Below are 17,495 nucleotides of genomic sequence, written 5' to 3'. Positions count from 1 at the left end.
TCAGATCATTGTGAGGATGAGGAGGAGTTGGTGATGATAAAAGTGAGATTTTAGTGGTATCGTAAAAAAGTTTAAAATACGGCAGGTTATGACAGTAAATCTGTGTCAATTTCAAATTTCTTTGTGAGGTGAAACTCACTTATCCCTCTAATCTCAGTTGCCTTTTTTATTGGATCTAATACTGCCTGTCTTAATTTTGGAGTCTTATACACTCTAATTTCCATTTTTTGGCCCTGTCATTTTCATAGCAATAATATTTTTCATCATGTTTGTTTACCTTTTTCTCAACCATTTTGGTTATTGTGGGAACTTCCATTTTGGGGAAAGGCACCTTTGTTGTTGTTAACAATTTGTTTGTGTTGCCACCATGTGACATGACTTCTGGAAGTAGCATAGAGTGATGTCATCACCAAAAGCCACGTTGACCTTACAGTACAAATTTCAGATTGTTCTTGCAAACAAAATTTTTTGAGTTGTTAATTACAGTGAAGACTTAAAGAAAACTGATTTTTGCATGTACTTTATTCAGATTTTTGTTTAGAATTATATCTGAGTTTCTGGGTTTTTACCACTGCCCGCTAATGATTTCGCTTTTCTTCTTCAATTTCCTGATCACTTTGCCTCCACACTGCCTGATTTTTATTGTGAGAGGACAGTTGACATCCTTATATCTTTTTGATACATTTTGTGCAAATGGCTATTTACCTCTGCAATAATTTATGCTTCACTCTCTTTTTGGAGAACAGAAGGCTCTTTGCTTCAATACTGCAATGAGTTCTGTTTCATCCATTCTCTTGCTCTCCAATGTTGGCTCATAATATGTGCCAGTATATCAGGGTAGACCAGAATCACATTTTCATCAATAGGTACTTCTGTGGAGCTAATGGAATTAATAGATATATTCTGCTAGACAGGCTTAAGTGGAAAGTCAACAGCTCCTAAAATACAGGGCAAATTTGTAATTTTAGGCTATATTGCAAAACAAAATTAGTAAGCAAGGTTCAAAGCTTTTTTTGACATTGTTGTCTGAAAGACATAAGGGAAATAGTCAATAATAAATGTCACAAGTGACATTTCACTTTTCCTTCAGACTAGAAACACCAAGATTGACTGGTGTTCTGCCAATAGCTGAAAAACAGCAGACCACAGGAAAAATTTGAAAATGGGTCAGAATCAAAAGTCAATAAATGAGCATTATTAAAAACCAGGAAAACAAGACTAAGAACTGTCTAAACCCAAAACATAAACAGAAGCTAAAGTAAATTCATACCCAATTAATCTGAAACTTGAACACTTGCAACAATACAAGAAATAGTCAAACCTGGAAAAGTGACTGTACTAGTCAGCTTACCAGCATTGCTGCTCCAAAGACATTTCTCAATGCAACCTCCAGCTCCTGTTACCTAGCAACTTTCAGTCATTTCCTTGCACAGAATAGCGGTGCCTATAATAAAAACAAGATGGTGTTGTGATAAAAAAAACAATTAATTCTTTCACTGTACATCATACCAAAATGCAAATATATAAACAAATAACTGAATAACTGAAATCATTATATTCAGAATTATGGAAAATGGTTAAAGAAACATACAACAAAAATATACTGAAGGCAGAAAAATTATATACAAGAATGAATTCAGAGAAACTTGTAAAACTGTGTTATTTTTTTGAGAGGGATGGTGGTGTTGCTTTGGCTTGACAGTCAATGTACACATAGTATAAATGAAACAAAAATGCTACCTACAACAAAAAACTGTGACAGAAAATAGACAGTTTGTATTAAACTTTTATTCTTTTATTATTAAATGTTAGTTTATATTAAACTATTGAAAATTATCCATTTAACCTGTAATGGACATGCCCCAGCCTTTCACAAATGTGCTTGTGTCTCACTCATTCACTCCACCTTTCCATTTTGAATCATGGGTGGAAGGACTCAAGTTCAGTTCTTGCTAGCAAATCAGTCTGGGCTAGCAATAAATAAGGTGGCTCTGGTCTAAAGCTGACAACTTTAATCCAGGGAGAAACTATTAAAGTATAATATTCAGCCTTATTTAACTTCAGATCATTGTAAAAACAATGGTTTGTAGACAGGCAGTGTGGTGTAGTGGTTAAGGATTTGCACTTCAAACCCTTGTGGTTGTGGGTTCAAATCCCACTATGGATACTGTGTCACCGCGAGCAAGTCACTTGACCTTCAAAACCAAAAATAAACGTAACCAATTGTATCATGAATGTTGTAGGGTGCCTTGAGGAAAGGCATCAGTCAAAAATGTAAAACACTAAATTTTAAAACTCGAGTATGAATGTTGGATGAAAATGTACATTAGTGGACCCAGTGGTGGGCCGGTGCCCTGTCTAAGTTCCTGCCTTGTGCCTGATGCTGCCAGGATTGCCTTCTCTCTCTTATGAGCCTGAATTGGATTAAGCAGGTTTGAAAATGTTATGTTAAAAATCATGTTTAACATAAATATAGTATGTCAAATATTTGTAAATCTGGTTAACAACAGCTATAACAGTTTACAAAGATTCTTTTTTCTCCTTCCTTTTTCAAGTTGCCTTGTTTAAACTCCTATGACAGCTACTGCAGCAATCAGGTAGCTGCTAAGGCTCTTTTGGACCACAAGAAACAAGACCATCGTGTTCAGGATTTCCTACAGCGTTGCTTGGAGTCCCCATTCAGTCGGAAATTAGATCTTTGGAATTTCTTAGACATCCCACGGAGCCGCTTGGTAAAATATCCACTGCTCCTGAAAGAGATTCTCAGACACACTCCTACTGAGAACCCAGACCAGCAGCACCTTGAAGAAGCGGTGAGGCACACTTTTCATTTGATTTCTGTGTTTATAGAGGGCTAATATTCTAAACTCATGACTGACAGATTAATAACTTTTAGTGAAAAACTGATAACTTGTTGCAAGACCATCCCCTAGCTTCTGCTTCATGTTAGATGAATGCCACAAAGAAGATCCAAATTATTAAAAAGATGGGAAATGGAAAATAAATAACTGCATAAACACAAAACAAAAAACCCATAAGCATATTTGGCCAGATGTGGACATGCTTGCCCTATGTGCTGAACCAACTGGTGTGGCTTTTTCTGTTTCCTCTTCTGCCTCTCATTAACTTTTTCTTTCTTAATTATGTGCAAATCCTTTATCTGTATTGTCTTGCTTAGCTGTGGCATTGCCACTAGCCATGCACATAAAGGGTTTATTTTCCCTGAGGGACCCTGACTCTCTCCAACTTTTTTGCAAAGGATCTCTCTGGCCAGTTCAGATTTCTCTTTCTACATATATGCAACCTGCAGAACTCTTTAATTGTTCAGTGGTACCCTCATGGTTTTATCTTTAGGATAATATATATGCTTTTTATATGCTTCCCATATACACATAAACTTGCTGGCTAAAATGAATAAGAACTTGTGGGGGTGGTAACATTTTTGTTTTTGCTTATTTTTTGTAAGGAAGTTCTACATCGTTTACTCCAGTTTTGTGGCTATATTGTTATGCAAATCAAAATACACTTCTGAGAGCCTGTTTATGTTTAGCATTGCTGGCTGGTGGCCTTGACTTTGAGTGTTCTCTCCATGCCAAAATGGTTTTGCCCTGGGTGTCCATGTCACATTTCAAAGTCAAACATGTTAAATGTAATTGGCCTGGCATAACTGAGTGTAGGTGAGTATTTGTCTCACCTGTAATGGATTACCATTGCATTCTCTTAGTTTCTGTCTTGTACCTTGTGTTCCCAGCGCAGTCTCTAGTTTCCACTCAATCTGTAATGCACTAAGCATTTTCAACAAACAGATAACTGAATGAATTCTTTTAAGTTCTTACATGTAAAGCATTTCAGGGTGAACATGCTCCCACAAACATAATAAGGTTTGTAATATTCATGTGCTAATACATTTTTCAAGAACTATGTCATTTTCTAGGGTTGCAGTGGGTGGTGCTGCTGCCTCACAAATGCAGCATCTTGAGCCTAAATCCTGCACCAGGATATTGTCCATGTAGAATCTGCATGTTCTCCCCTTCTCTGCTTGAATTATCCTCTAGGTACTCCTCCCACATCCTCATAGTTAAGGCTAATTCATGACTCTGAATTTGCTCCTGTTCAAGTGTGAGTGTGTGCCCTATCTAATCCTATTTCCTGCCTTACTTCAAGTACTACTGGGATAGGCTCTTGCACCCCATGACCTTGACTTGAATTAAGTGTTTTTGAGAACCAGATGAGATGAGAGGTGTCTAGTTTTTAAATAATTAAAGGCCAAACTTTGTTTTGCATTTTTAAATATCCAGTTAATGTGTGCGTATTGTCTAATAGTGTGCATTTGGTCTAATAGGAGTGAAGAATTCTAAATAAATAATAAAATGTACAGCACTGATAATATGCCTCTACTACCCTACAGCCCGAGACAGACTTTCATCACTGAAAAATTAAATTATAGAGAGCATAGCAGTTTAGCTATTGACACCCTGGATTACTAAAGCAAGGCTGACCTCTAGTGGTTATCAAAGTATTCTGCATTTTTGTTCTTGAATTCCTTTTGGGTGAGGGCATGAATGTGCCCCATTACTGGTTCCTCCCTGTCATGAGCCCCTAAGCTAAGCAAAATATAGGTACTTAAGGTATTAAAAATGGATGGTTTAACTTTAGTTAGCCCTTGAATGATTAAACCTGATGGGAGAAAGAATCTGATTTTGGTAGATCATCCTTTCATCTTTAGGGAATGGGGTAAATGATAAAAGCAAAAATAAAAAGCCCAGCACATGGAGAGTTATTTTACTTTCCCAGGGGTCATCCCTACACTTTCTTTCCAATTAATAAGATACAGAATGAATAATTATGTTTGGTGCAGGACAGCACTGAACTGACACTTCCCATTAAACCGCAGACATGAGACATTCAGTAGGATGGAGATTAATGAGTCTGTTAAGCAGCAAAAAAAGGTACTGCTCAGTGTTCCTGAAATGTGACCTTGACCACTGAATTGACCCAAAACAGAAAGTCTGCAAATGACTGGGAGTAAATACTCATTGAATGGGATGAAGTGAAGAAAGACAGTTTTGGGAGGGCTTGGAATGACAAACTTAAGAATATGTTACTGTTTTCTAGTTTTGCTTTGTCTGTTAACTCTTTTCCCTTTTGAAGTTGTGCTAATAATTCAAGATATTTTTCCATCCACAAGTTTTTTCTTTACTTCAACATAATTATTCACATATTGACTATTTTTTCTACACTATAATTCATGTATAATTTCTTTTCTTCCTCTTCATTTTTTCCCACTTGTCAATTTCCTCGTCCTGTTTGTCTGTTTATTAGCACATGCAAACAAAAATATTACTGTGCTCTGTAAATGTGAAAATAATTCATTTATAAATCCCTACTTAAATCAAAGTGGATCTGACAGTATTAGTAGAAATTGTACAGTGCTAATAAAACAAATATTATAATCTTTCTACAGATTAACATTGTTCAGAGAATTGTGGCAGAAATCAATGTAAAAACTGGGGAGTCTGAGTGTCAGTATTATAAGGAGCGGTTAGTGTACCTTGAAGACAGCCAGAGACACCAGCTTATTGAAGAGTCACGAGTTCTCATCTGTCATGGGGAGCTGAAAAATAACAGAGGAGCTGTAAGTTTTTCAAATATCCACTCTAACATATTTAAGACATTTCCTGAAAAACCTGTAGCCATAAGACATAGCAGGCTTCTGCCACCCTGACTGCAAGCCATCCATCCCTTTTAGTGATATGAGCTCACAACTTTGCACTCTTAAGAAATGAGGAGGTGTGTCCGCTAAACCAAAGCAACATTCCTTTAAATCACTGACAAAATTACTTACTATAAATTGTGTAATAAAATTAAAATATCCTTCCTTGATGACATAATACTTAAAAATATAAATATAAGGAAATCCAGAAATGTTATTATTAACCCCAAAAAGACACTTGTCTAGTAAGCAGGTACAATGGTACAGACATGCATAAATACACACCTTTCAACTTTGTCCTGCTGCGTGTGGCTCTATGTGGCATACTACTGCTTAACAACAAACATTTGTCACTGGTGGCATTAAATTAACAGTCACATTAAGAACAACGCTTGTGTCAACATTAAACACACAACCCTATTCTGGCTTGATTTAGAAATGGATAAATTGGATATCCTACTTAAAATTAGATATCTGCATATAACCTACATCTGTGACATATAGGTGAGTGTGTGTGAATGGTAGACATTGGGCCACATTATGTGAAGGTCTGTAACATTCCATTAATAAGATGCCAACCTCCTGCCCAGTCTAATCCTCTAGAGAATTAGGTGGCTGCATCCCCGTTGAAGGGATGCCCCAAGTCATCTCTTTGAAGCCTGTCCCTTTAAAAGGATGAAGCCATGGGGAGGTTCCTGGAGAGAAGCTATGCTCCTGTGAAGATGTTGTGGATGATCTAGCAGTGCTTATCAGGAGCTCGAGTGAACCACTGGAAGTACTTCTGTGTCATCCCTTAAAATACTTCTAAAAAGAAATAGGCTTGGAGTAGAAGCCTAGAAGCAAGGCATGCCTCACAAAATAGGTCATGGAGGGAGCAGAAATCTATGCAGAAATGTAAATAACAGTCAGACCTGTTGTTTAGTGTTTATTGTTTTGCCTTTTGTGTTTTTAAATGTGTGTGATAATGTCTCTCTAAATCCATTTTCCCTGCAGTCTGACTATAATTCAGAGTTCAGGGTCTGCTCATGAACATCCCAAATGTTTACAAGACATTTGCAATATAAGCTTGATATTTGCCATTGTGCACAAAAAAGACCACAAATTTGTAAAAATATAGTTTGTTTTTTTTACATTTGGTGTTCTGAAAAATGTAGGAAAAATGACATTACAAAAAAGTGTTATGTGGTTGTGTTCATAAAACAATGAGAACCATTGATCTGGGCTATAAAGATATTTTCTGTTTAATTAAGCAAACCTCATGATGCGACTCTCCTCACCTCCTTTTAGAAGCTCCATGTTTTCCTGTTCCAAGATGTCTTAGTTGTTACCAGGACCACCACCCTGAATGAACAGCTCTTTTACCAGCTCTACCGACAGCCACTACCTGTCAGAGATCTTTGCTGGGAAGACCTTCAAGATGGTGAAATACGAGTAGGTGGCTCAATCAGGGGAGCCTTCAGCAACAACGAGAGGAGTAAGTACAGCATAAACATGGATTGACAGAAATGAATTTTATTTTTTCATTTGCAACGAATGTTGTGCCTTGACGTTTAGAGTGCCAACATAAAGGTGTTGAAAAGAAGTTTAAAAACAGTATCATATTTCAATTCTTTTCATCTTTATTTATTGTAGAAATTCTCACTTAAGAGGATTTGTTCAAAACTTTTTTAAAAGTTGTCAGGATCTTTTAGAACATTTTAGAATAAGCATTTTTATTGGGGAGAAAGACTCCTTTCTCTCTTTACTACTCTCAAAAGTTTTTACTCTGGCTGTTGGCCTTGCTCTCTTCGTCATGGGTGGGGGTTAAATTGAATTCAGTTTTGTTAAGTTTGATTTGATTGTATGGAATGTTGCACACTTTTAGTAAATTCAACTAAAGATAAAAAAGAAACTTGATTCTTTCCAGAAAATAATTCACAGAAATTTGTGTAAATTAGGTTAATTGGTTACACTAAATTGGCTCACCATGAAGGAGTATGGATGTGTACATGTGAGTTTGTCCTGAAATGGTATGAAATTCCATCCATGTTTGGTCTCTGACTTACACTCGAGGATGCAACGACCCACTCTGCCCTTCTCCTACTCCCATTAGCAACACTAAATTGAATTAAATAGGTGTGAAAATATGTACATATATAAGCACATATGCTTTTTTCCAGATGATAATTCACAGAAAGTTGTGCTTGTTAGGTTAATTGGAGATGATAAATTGGACGGTCAAGGTTGAGAACAGGTTTATACATGTGAGTGTGTCCTCTCTGACATACCGTTGTCCTATCCAGGTTTGGCTTTATCGTTATTATCCTGATGGCTTCATTATCACGGTTTATTGACAGTGGAGATGAATGGAAGCTTCTGTGGTACACAGGCTGTGTCTGATAACCTGTTCTTTAAAAGACTGTGGCATCTAAATGATTACTGTATGCGTTTTATGAGTTATCTGGGGCCAACTTAAAAGGTTTCACAGTACCAGACTTAAGTAGTTTTTGAAGTTGTATAACTAAAATAAATTATTACAACAGAATACAACTCAAATAAATAAAATTAATATAGCAAATACAACAGTATGCTTTAAAGAAGAAAACAGCAATATGAATAAAATCTAAAATAATTCTTTATATACAGTATAATCAAATAGCAAGTAGAGTGAGAAAGTTAGGTTCAAGCCTAGCATGTTCATTTTAGAAATTATATTAAGTCCAAGTTGTGTTTTGAAAAAAAACACGTCTTTAAAGAGAACTTAATTTTTCAATTTGAGATAATATTTTAAGACAATTTCCCATTGAGTTATAGTGGATTGGGATTCTTCAAATTGAGCAAAGTATGTCTAAATGCTAGTAATGTGGCATAGGATATTAAAACCATTTTCTTTTAGTATAATTGAAACCCATCTGGTAGTACTCCAAACACAGCTGTTGATGAGCAAGAAGTGATTTTAAGTCCAAAGTTATTCAAACATTTCTGCCCAAATGTTTTAAAATTAGGGCATTTCCAAAACATAAGTGCAGGAGCATGATGACAACACTTACAAACGGATGCATTTAAAACAATTTTAAACATGATATATGTGATTCATAAACAACTTACAGTATGTTTGGTGCATATTGAACTAGAATACTGTATATTCTACTAATGGCTGAGTTTCATTCCTTTTCCAAAAGGTTTAATCAAGAAATCCCTTTCTCATCATTCCCTATGATCATTAAAGGCTTGAAACATTTTTATATACTCTAGGAAGGCTGTATGAATCTTCATCTGGACTAGCCAATATCAACTCAAAGACAGATATGGGGGTAGAGGCATGAGCAATTTTGTACAGAAGACCAAAGTGTGTAGCTGGAGGATTAAATTTGGTGTACAATAGTTCAAAAGATGCAAATTGATTATGAATATAAAGATGTCTAAATTTCACAATCCCAAATGTTTTCCATATGTTAAACAGTGCATAGGGTTTATTACATTAAAAAAGTGTGTAAGATATATAAGAGAAACTAATAAGAGCTTCTCTACTTCAAAGTATGCCCTGCATTGGTTCCATATATTAAATAAGTGCTAGACAAATGGGTTGCTGGTAAACTGATGATAATTAGTATTGACTGAAGACAAAGAAGAATTAGAACAGGATTTATTTTCCATTAGAACCAAGCAGGTGCAGATTTGTGGGTTTCTACCTATGTTGAAACATTTTATTGTGTAAATAACTGCAGCCCAGTAGTAAAAGTTAAAGACAGTTCCATGCTGCATTCTGCATTAGATTTCTGTAGAGTCACCTCATCAATGAGTCACCATTTTGAGATACAGATAAATTATGTTAAAATTGGTTCTATCATCCTAAAGAAAGATTTGCTGAAATATATAGGAATGCTCCACAAAAAGGAACTTGGAGATATTGATATTTGATATTCATTATAACTGTAACAAATCTCCCAGCAAACATAAGCTAACATCCATTAACATCTTGTTATAAAGAAATTTAAAGTGTTATCTAGTCTGGTCTGACATGCCAGGAAATTCACTGGAAGAAGCACAATTTTATTCAGCCTCTTTCTTAATCCAGAGATAGTGTGAGTTTATCTTAGCAGGTTTGAAACTTAAGGTAGAGATAATTGTGGGTCTCAGATATCATAAGCATAATAAAATATTTTCTATTCAAGCCCTTCTTTAATGATCCCCTTTATCTCTGATTGCTTTCGAAGATGAATAGCTAATGGTTCAGTGGCAATTACAAAAAAACATTGGATTTGAAAGTGAAAGTTGTTTAAAGCACAAATGTAAAGATGGCAAATGTCTAACATATGTGCAGACAATCGGGGTGAAAGAAACGATCTCCATCAGATCCTGCTTAAACAAACTAGAAAGACAGAAGCATAAAAACTGTTGTAAAATTCAAAGCCAAAAGTTAACACAAAAAAAGAAAAAAATGATATTACAAAGAAAAGTTCTTGTTTAAAGAAAATTCTGTTTAAGACTTACTTATTTTGTTCTGTTTCTCTCTATATTTGGTCAATGGGAGTAGGTCTGTTATTGCTTTACAGTATTACAGTTGAACATTAAACATTAAAAGCTGTTTCTACCAAAGAGAAATGCACAAGTACGTATTTAAGAGTTTCTGCTATAAATGTATTTTGGAAAGCACAGTGGTGCAGTGTTTAGAGCTGCTGTTTCACAGCTCCAAAGCAATGTTTTTTTTTTTTGATTTTATTGATTTTATTGAAATCTACCAACATTCCATACAAATAGATCAATTTTACAAGAATAGGATTGAAAACAAATCAACCCCCACCCCTGAGAAAGAGAGCATGGGCAGCAGAATAAAACTTAAACCTAGTAAAAATAAGTAAATAGATAAATTAATAAGTGAATATAGATAAATGGAGAAGAAAAAGAAAAAAAAATAGAACAGGGAGAGAATCTACTTCCTCAGTGCTTTAAAAACGTATTCTAAAATGCTATTGATTAGATCCTGCCAGGTTTTGAAAAATTTCTGCACAGATCCTCTAAGTGAGAATTTTATTTTTTCCAATTTCAAATAATATATAACATCAGTTACCCACTGACTTAAAAGGGCAGAGTTAGGATTCTTCCAGTTGAGCAAGATAAGTCTACGTGCCAATAGTGTAGTAAAGGCAATTACAGTTTGTTTGTCCTTCTCCACTTTAAGCCCATCTGGAAGTACACCAAACACAGCTGTTAGTGGATTAGGAGGGATTGTGACACCAAGGCTGTCTGAAAGACATTTAAAAATTTTGGTCCAAAATGATGTTAATTTCGTGCAGGCCCAAAACATGTGACCCAGTGAGGCTGGGACTTGATTGCAGCGTTCGCAGGTTAGATTTTGCCCTGGAAACATTTTGGACAATTTTAAGCGAGACAGATGTGCTCGATATATAATTTATAGTTGAATAATTGTATACTTTGTGCATACGGAGCTCGAGTGAATTCTCTGCATTGCTACCTTCCACTCCTGCGGTGGGTTGGCACCCTGCCCAGGACTGGTTCCTGCCTTGTGCCCTGTGTTGGCTGGGATTGGCTTGAGCAGAACCCCGTGACCCTGTGTTCGAATTCAGCAGGTTAGAAAATGGATGGCTACCTTCCACTCCTTTTCTGATATATTGAGAAAGAGATCTTTTTCCCATTGTCCTCTTGGATCTTTGAAAGGGAGGGACTGTAAAATGGTTTTATATATTGCAGAGATGCTGCCTAAATCCTTGAAACTGATTAATATATTTTCCAGCATAGAGGGAGGTGGTAGGTGTAGAAAATTGGGCAGGTTCTGTTTAACAAAGTTTCTAATTTGAAGATAGTGAAAGAAATGTGTTGCTGGAAAGTTAAATTTAAAATTTAATTGTTCGTAGGATGCAAAGACGTTGTCTATGTACAGATCTCTAAGTGATTTAATCCCAAATGTTTTCCAGACATTAAAAACTGCATATGTTTGCGAGGATTGAAAGAGGTGGTTCTTGTGCAGAGGTGCCACCGATAAAAGATTCTCTATCTTAAAATGCTTCCTACATTGGTTCCATATTCTGAGTGAGTGAAGCACTATTGGGTTATTGTATATTGCCGATAATTTGCATTTATTGGGGCGCAAAGCAAGGAATATAAAGAGGAACTGCAGGATTCTATTTCTATTGCAGACCAAGCCTGCATATGTTCATCTATTTGTGTCAATGTCCAGGTTTTAATATGTTGTATGTTTGCTGCCCAGTAGTAAAACTGAAAGTTAGGTAGAGCCATGCTACCTTCTGCCTTTGGCCTTTGTAGGGTCGCTCTTTGGAAACGTAGATGTTTTAAATTCCAAATAAATGTGGTTATGGTTGAATCTAATTTCTTAAAAAATGATTTATTGATGTATATGTATTTGAACTGATCTGTGATGATAAAAGGGAAGGTGTCCAATCTAATACTGTGTGCTTGAGAACTCACTGGAAAGAGCACACTTTTAGTCAAATTAATTCTGAGACCACAAATTTTTTGAAATTTTGTTAGTGCTGTTAGGACTGCAGGCACAGTATTTTGTGGGTCTGATATATACAGTACCATATCATCTGCATATAGAGAAATTTTCTGTTCAAGTCCTTCTCTGATAATCTCCTTTATCTCATAAGCATTTTGACAGTGAACTGCCAGTGGCTCAAAGGCGATTGCAAAAAGTAGTGGTGACAAAGGGCATCCTTGTCTGGTACCACATTCTAGTTTAAAGTAGTCTGAATTAATGTTGTTAATACAAACTGAAGCTTCTGGATTGGTATACAATAGTTTGATCCATGCACAAATGTTCGGGCCAAACCCAAATCTCTCCAATGTAGTGAAAAGGTAGTTCCATTCAATCATATCAAATGCTTTTTCTGCATCCAAGGATAATAAAATCTCTGGGATGTTTGACTTTGCGGGTGAGTATATTACATTAAACAGGCGTCGAAGATTGGACGCTAAATGTCGGCCTTTAAAAAATCCAGTTTGATCTTGTGATATTATTGAAGGCAGCACTTTCTCCATCCTTCTAGCTAGGACTTTGGAGGGTATCTTAACATCATCATTCAGAAGTGAAATTGGTCTATATGATGTACATTGTAAGACGTCCTTATTTTGTTTAGGAAAAATGGTGATTAATGCTTGACAAAAAGTTTGAGGTAGAATTTTATTGTCTCTAACTTCTGTGAATGTTGCTAATAGGAGGGGAGCTAGCTGAGAGAAGAACTTCTTATAAAATTCAGCAGGGTAGCCATTGGGGCCTGCTGCTTTCCCACTCTGAATTGATTTTATAGCATCTAATAATTCTGATGGTGCCAAAGGTTTATCCAATTCCTCTGCACTAAGAGTATCTATTTGTGGTATCTCTAATGTATCCAGAAATGCATTTGATTGTGTCTTGTCTTCTTTAAACTCAGTACAATTTAACAATGGGTTGGGTCTTTGTCTGCACTTATCTGTATGGGGTGGAAGATTTTGTCTAAACTTGCCTCACAGAAGTGAGATTTAGTGTTTTTGTGATTGTGCCTTGAGAGAGACAAACACCCTGGCCAAGATGGCAGAGTGGTGGCTCTGAGGCTAAGGATTTGTGCCAGTAAAATTTTGTCTCAGGATTTTTTTTCTCATGCCTTGGCAGGATAGCCACACCCTTGGAAGAAGTTAGGTATACTCATGCACTGAATTTTCGATTTTAAAAATTTGGAATAAACTTAACTTAAATGTGTATGCATCACAAGAAATGTTTTATATTTTGGATTAAACAGTATTTTAAATCTGCTTCAATACAGTCCCTTACTTTTGCAGATGGCTTCCACAGACTTTATTTCTTTTCTTAATAACAGGTAGAAATTTCTTTCGTGTGACATACAGAAGTGGCTTCCAAAACCAGTCATATTTGTTCCAAGCCAGTGACTCATTCAACAAGCAGCAATGGCTCAACTGCATCCGACAAGCAAAAGACTCCTCCCTACAAGACTGTGAAAATACACAGGAGATGACTGACTGTCCAGGTGAACCACTCATATCCTCACTAGGCTGCAGCAGAACAGCCAAGGACACATCACATCCCAGCCAAATGGAACGATCAGACAGCGAATCAGACTGTAGCATGGACACTAGTGAAATGAGTGCCGATGGTGAACAGATGGAACAAGCCAATTGCCGGAAACTGGAGAGCAGTATTTGATTGTGTTGCTTTGTGAAAGTGAAATGAGAAATGAAGAGCTGAGACAAGCCTTTTTATTTATTCCTACTGCCCTCATGTTCAGCACTGTAGCTGCAATGCACCTTGCTTTGTATGTGTGTTAGCTAACCACTAGCATTTTGCTTCTTCAGGATTGCTGCAGAATGAAGCCTCTCTCAAGCTTCGCACATATTTCTAAAAGTCGCAAGTGTTTGTCCATGATCACAGGCCTTTGCCACAGCCTGAAACAGGTGACCTGTAGTGTTCTTAGCAGGTTTTTTCTTATGAAGAAAGTGCAGAGAATATATTTTAATCTGATAGGCAAATAACACACAATTTGAGATTAAAAACGTTTGCTACCAAGAAAAAACTCTACAGTTTAATGTGTAGCAGAAAAAGGTTTCACTGGTTTTTAGATCCACAACCCTGAATTTGAGAAAGTGGGTGTAGATAATGATAGTAGGGAAATTATTAGGTTTATTTTAGAACCACATTAAATAAGCACTATCGCTTCTTTTGGTGGTATTTTCATCAGGATATTTCTTCACTTGTATCCCTTGCTTCTAGCTCAGACTGAAACAAGAGTGAGTAAAAATGGAGACATGAATTATTTTTGATTTTTATTAAAATAATTGAGACTTTCCAGGAAAAACTATAGTTGGTTAAAACAGGACCTATTCTTCCAGAACCTACTGTATAAGAAACATTTGTTAACCCAAATTATAATTTTCTGCAGGATTTGGAAGAGTGGTTTTAGATGTGTACATTCAGGGATTTCAAAGATATAGGTTTTGGGAGTAAATTATTAAGCTATTACACAAAATACATTGGAATATGTGGCTAATTGTGTTTAACTAATACTCCAAAAGGTGCTGTATTTTTCATTTGGGATTTTATTATCACACAAGCTTATCCCCTGAAGAGTCCACCTGTCTATTTTAATGTCACTCGCCTTTAACTAATCACAAAGATCTGCTTATTAGAGACAAAGTGTTACTTTGATTACTGTAATGTTTTATACTGTATTGTACATATACTTTCTGGCAGCCAATAGGATTACTTCACTTTAACAGGTGTTGTATGTGTTACCTTCCAAACTTCTCAAGAGGGAAAAAGGCAAGAAAAGCCTCATGAACAGACAAAAATTAAGCAGTAAGCTAGGATACATAAGCAAGAGGTAGTGATTCAAACCAACAGAACCCTTAACAGACCATCCAGCATGCCTCTAATATGGCCCCTATCAGGTCTCAGGTTCCTTCTTGGTTTGTTGCACTTTCTCTTTCTGATTCCCAGCATGTTTCTCTGCTTTTCTTTTAGAAATGTGATTACCTTTTGGAATGTGTATGGCATGAACATGAGGCTGAAAGACAGTGGATGGCAATGGAGGAATGTAAAGAATTTTAACCAGAATGGAGCTGCAAGAAAATAAGATTTTAAAAAAATGTAGTTAGGAACTGCTGTATACTGGAAAAAAAAAAGTTGTTTCAGAAAGAGGAACACAAAATAAAATGAACTGATTTTGTATCAGTGACTGCGTATGGAAAAAGCTTGGACACGTAAAAAAAATGACAACATATAGGCTTACCATGACACTCATGCTAAATAAAGAAAAAAGTAAATCTTACATTTCCTTTAAATGAAAATTAAAGGTAAATCACTGCTAATATGTAAACTCTGATGATAAATTAAGTTCCTTGACATCACAGTGCCCACCTTGTGCCTCCAGAAAGCGCAGAAGTCCATGCATGATGTCATGTAACAGAAATTTAATCTCAGTTATAGTGGCTTGCCTATTCTAACCCAGTCAACAAATCCCACGTATAAAAATCCCATTTCATCTGTTCAGGTATTCCCCTGTATTTGTTCACAAAGTGAAGCCTTACACATTTCCTGTGAACATTTTTATTGTATTATGTAAAGACAGTTAATAAATCTTATATTTCTTTTTTAAAGTGAATATATAAAAAATAAACTTTAAACACATTCCAGCCGTGTACAGTGCAATCAGAACAATTAGAGAAAAAATAATGTCCCAGGACAGCCATGAGAAACAGTAGCAGCCCCACCAACAGGCCAGAAACTAAAAAGCTAAGAGGAAAGTCCTAAAGAAATATGAAAGCCTAAAGTCACTGTATACTAGTCACCCAATCCCTAACCAGCTGGAGAGAAGACAGCCAATCTCTGTTCTATAAATTAATGACTTGTTAATCCGTGACAAATAATTTCTAATAATAATAATAATTTCTCATTTGACTCAGGCGCCGCCGAGAGTGGCAGCCTTTTCAGCAGCTCCGTGTACAACTTTATTTTTCTACTTTTATTTTTCTCTTTTTTATTGATCACTCCTATCACTTTATTTTATGTGGATTCGTTCCCTGGACAGACTTATTTTTACAACGTGGGCATGGATTTTTACACGCCGAAACTCGCCTATTCAATTACTCAACTTCGAGCGCTGAGAACAAATGCCAGTGCCGGTGTGGTTCCCTATTTACCCGACGAGGTAAGAAGGTGGTATCGTGGCAGCAGAGCCGGCACTAAGCTAAAAATGAAGCGACTTGCGAGAAAGTGGCGTTTTAAGCCTTCGGTGCCTTCTGTGATTCTGGGAAATGTGAACTCAATCTCAAATAAGATCGACGAACTGGCTGCGCTGGTGAAAAATGTCAGAACCTACAGAGAATGCAGTTTGTTGTGCTTTTGTGAAATGTGGCTAACTACCACCATCCAGGATGCTAACGTGGAGCTACCCGGGTTTAGCACAGTTAGAGCGGACAGAGATGCAAGTACCTGTGGGAAGCACAAGGGAGGAGGACTCGCTCTCTATGTTAATACACGGTGGTGTAACTCTGGACATGTTAACGTCAAAGTCTCCACTTGCTGCAGGGACATCTAACTGTTGGCCGTATGTTTGCGACCCTATTACTTGCCCAGAGAGTTTGGACTCGTCATTGTTGTTATTGTTTACATCCCTCCTCGGGCGGACGTGGAGACAGCGAGTGACATCATCCATTCTGCTGTTGCTAAGTTACAAACACAGCACCCTGAGGCGCTTGTGCAAATCGTTGGAGACTTTAACCATGTGACGCTGGACAAAACATTACCTGCCTTCTTCCAGTATGTGGACTGTAACACCCGGGGAAATAAGACTATTGATTTACTGTATGCAAACGTTAAAGACGCATACAGCGCCACCCTGCTGCCTGCGCTTGGGAAAGCAGATCATAACCTGGTTCTGCTTCAGCCTCACTACAAACCAAGAGTGAGGGTCCTACCTACAACCACACGCTCATTCAGGAAGTGGTCCCCTGAGGCAGAGAAGGCTCTGAGAGAATGCTTTGGAACTACAGACTGGGATATCCTGCAGGGATCACATAGTGAGAACACTGAGAAGGTTGTTGACTGCACTACTGACTACATCAACTTCTGTATGGACATTGTAGTTCCAGTAAGAACTGTACGCTGCTATGCTAACAACAAGCCATGGATTACAAGTGACATCAAGGGTCTTTTGAACCAGAAGAAAAGGGCTTTTAAAGGCGGTGATCAGCATAAGCTCAAGCGGGTGCAGAAGGAACTTAATGAGTCCAGCTCAGGGTGGCGAAGGAGCAGTACAGGAGAAAGCTGGAG

The 17,495-nt window shown here is 36.9% G+C and overlaps 1 protein-coding gene across 2 annotated transcripts in view; it reads left to right on the top strand.

Moving 5' to 3' along the window:
• The window catches only part of arhgef3 (Rho guanine nucleotide exchange factor (GEF) 3), a 59,682-nt gene extending 44,290 nt beyond the window's left edge, over positions 1-15,392 (top strand). For both annotated transcript variants that reach the window (XM_028824029.2, XM_028824030.2), the window contains 4 exons: positions 2,556-2,813; positions 5,465-5,635; positions 7,001-7,187; positions 13,528-15,392. In XM_028824029.2, the coding sequence (XP_028679862.1) occupies positions 2,556-2,813; positions 5,465-5,635; positions 7,001-7,187; positions 13,528-13,871 (960 nt within the window). In that variant the 3' untranslated portion in view covers positions 13,872-15,392. The remainder of the gene's footprint in view (positions 1-2,555; positions 2,814-5,464; positions 5,636-7,000; positions 7,188-13,527) is intronic.
• The last annotated feature ends 2,103 nt before the right edge of the window (positions 15,393-17,495 follow it).

This window comes from Erpetoichthys calabaricus, chromosome 18, assembly GCF_900747795.2.
Source record: "Erpetoichthys calabaricus chromosome 18, fErpCal1.3, whole genome shotgun sequence".
Taxonomy (NCBI): domain Eukaryota; kingdom Metazoa; phylum Chordata; class Cladistia; order Polypteriformes; family Polypteridae; genus Erpetoichthys; species Erpetoichthys calabaricus.
Note: the sequence above shows the minus strand (reverse complement) of the source record. Positions and strands in the feature narration are given on the sequence as shown.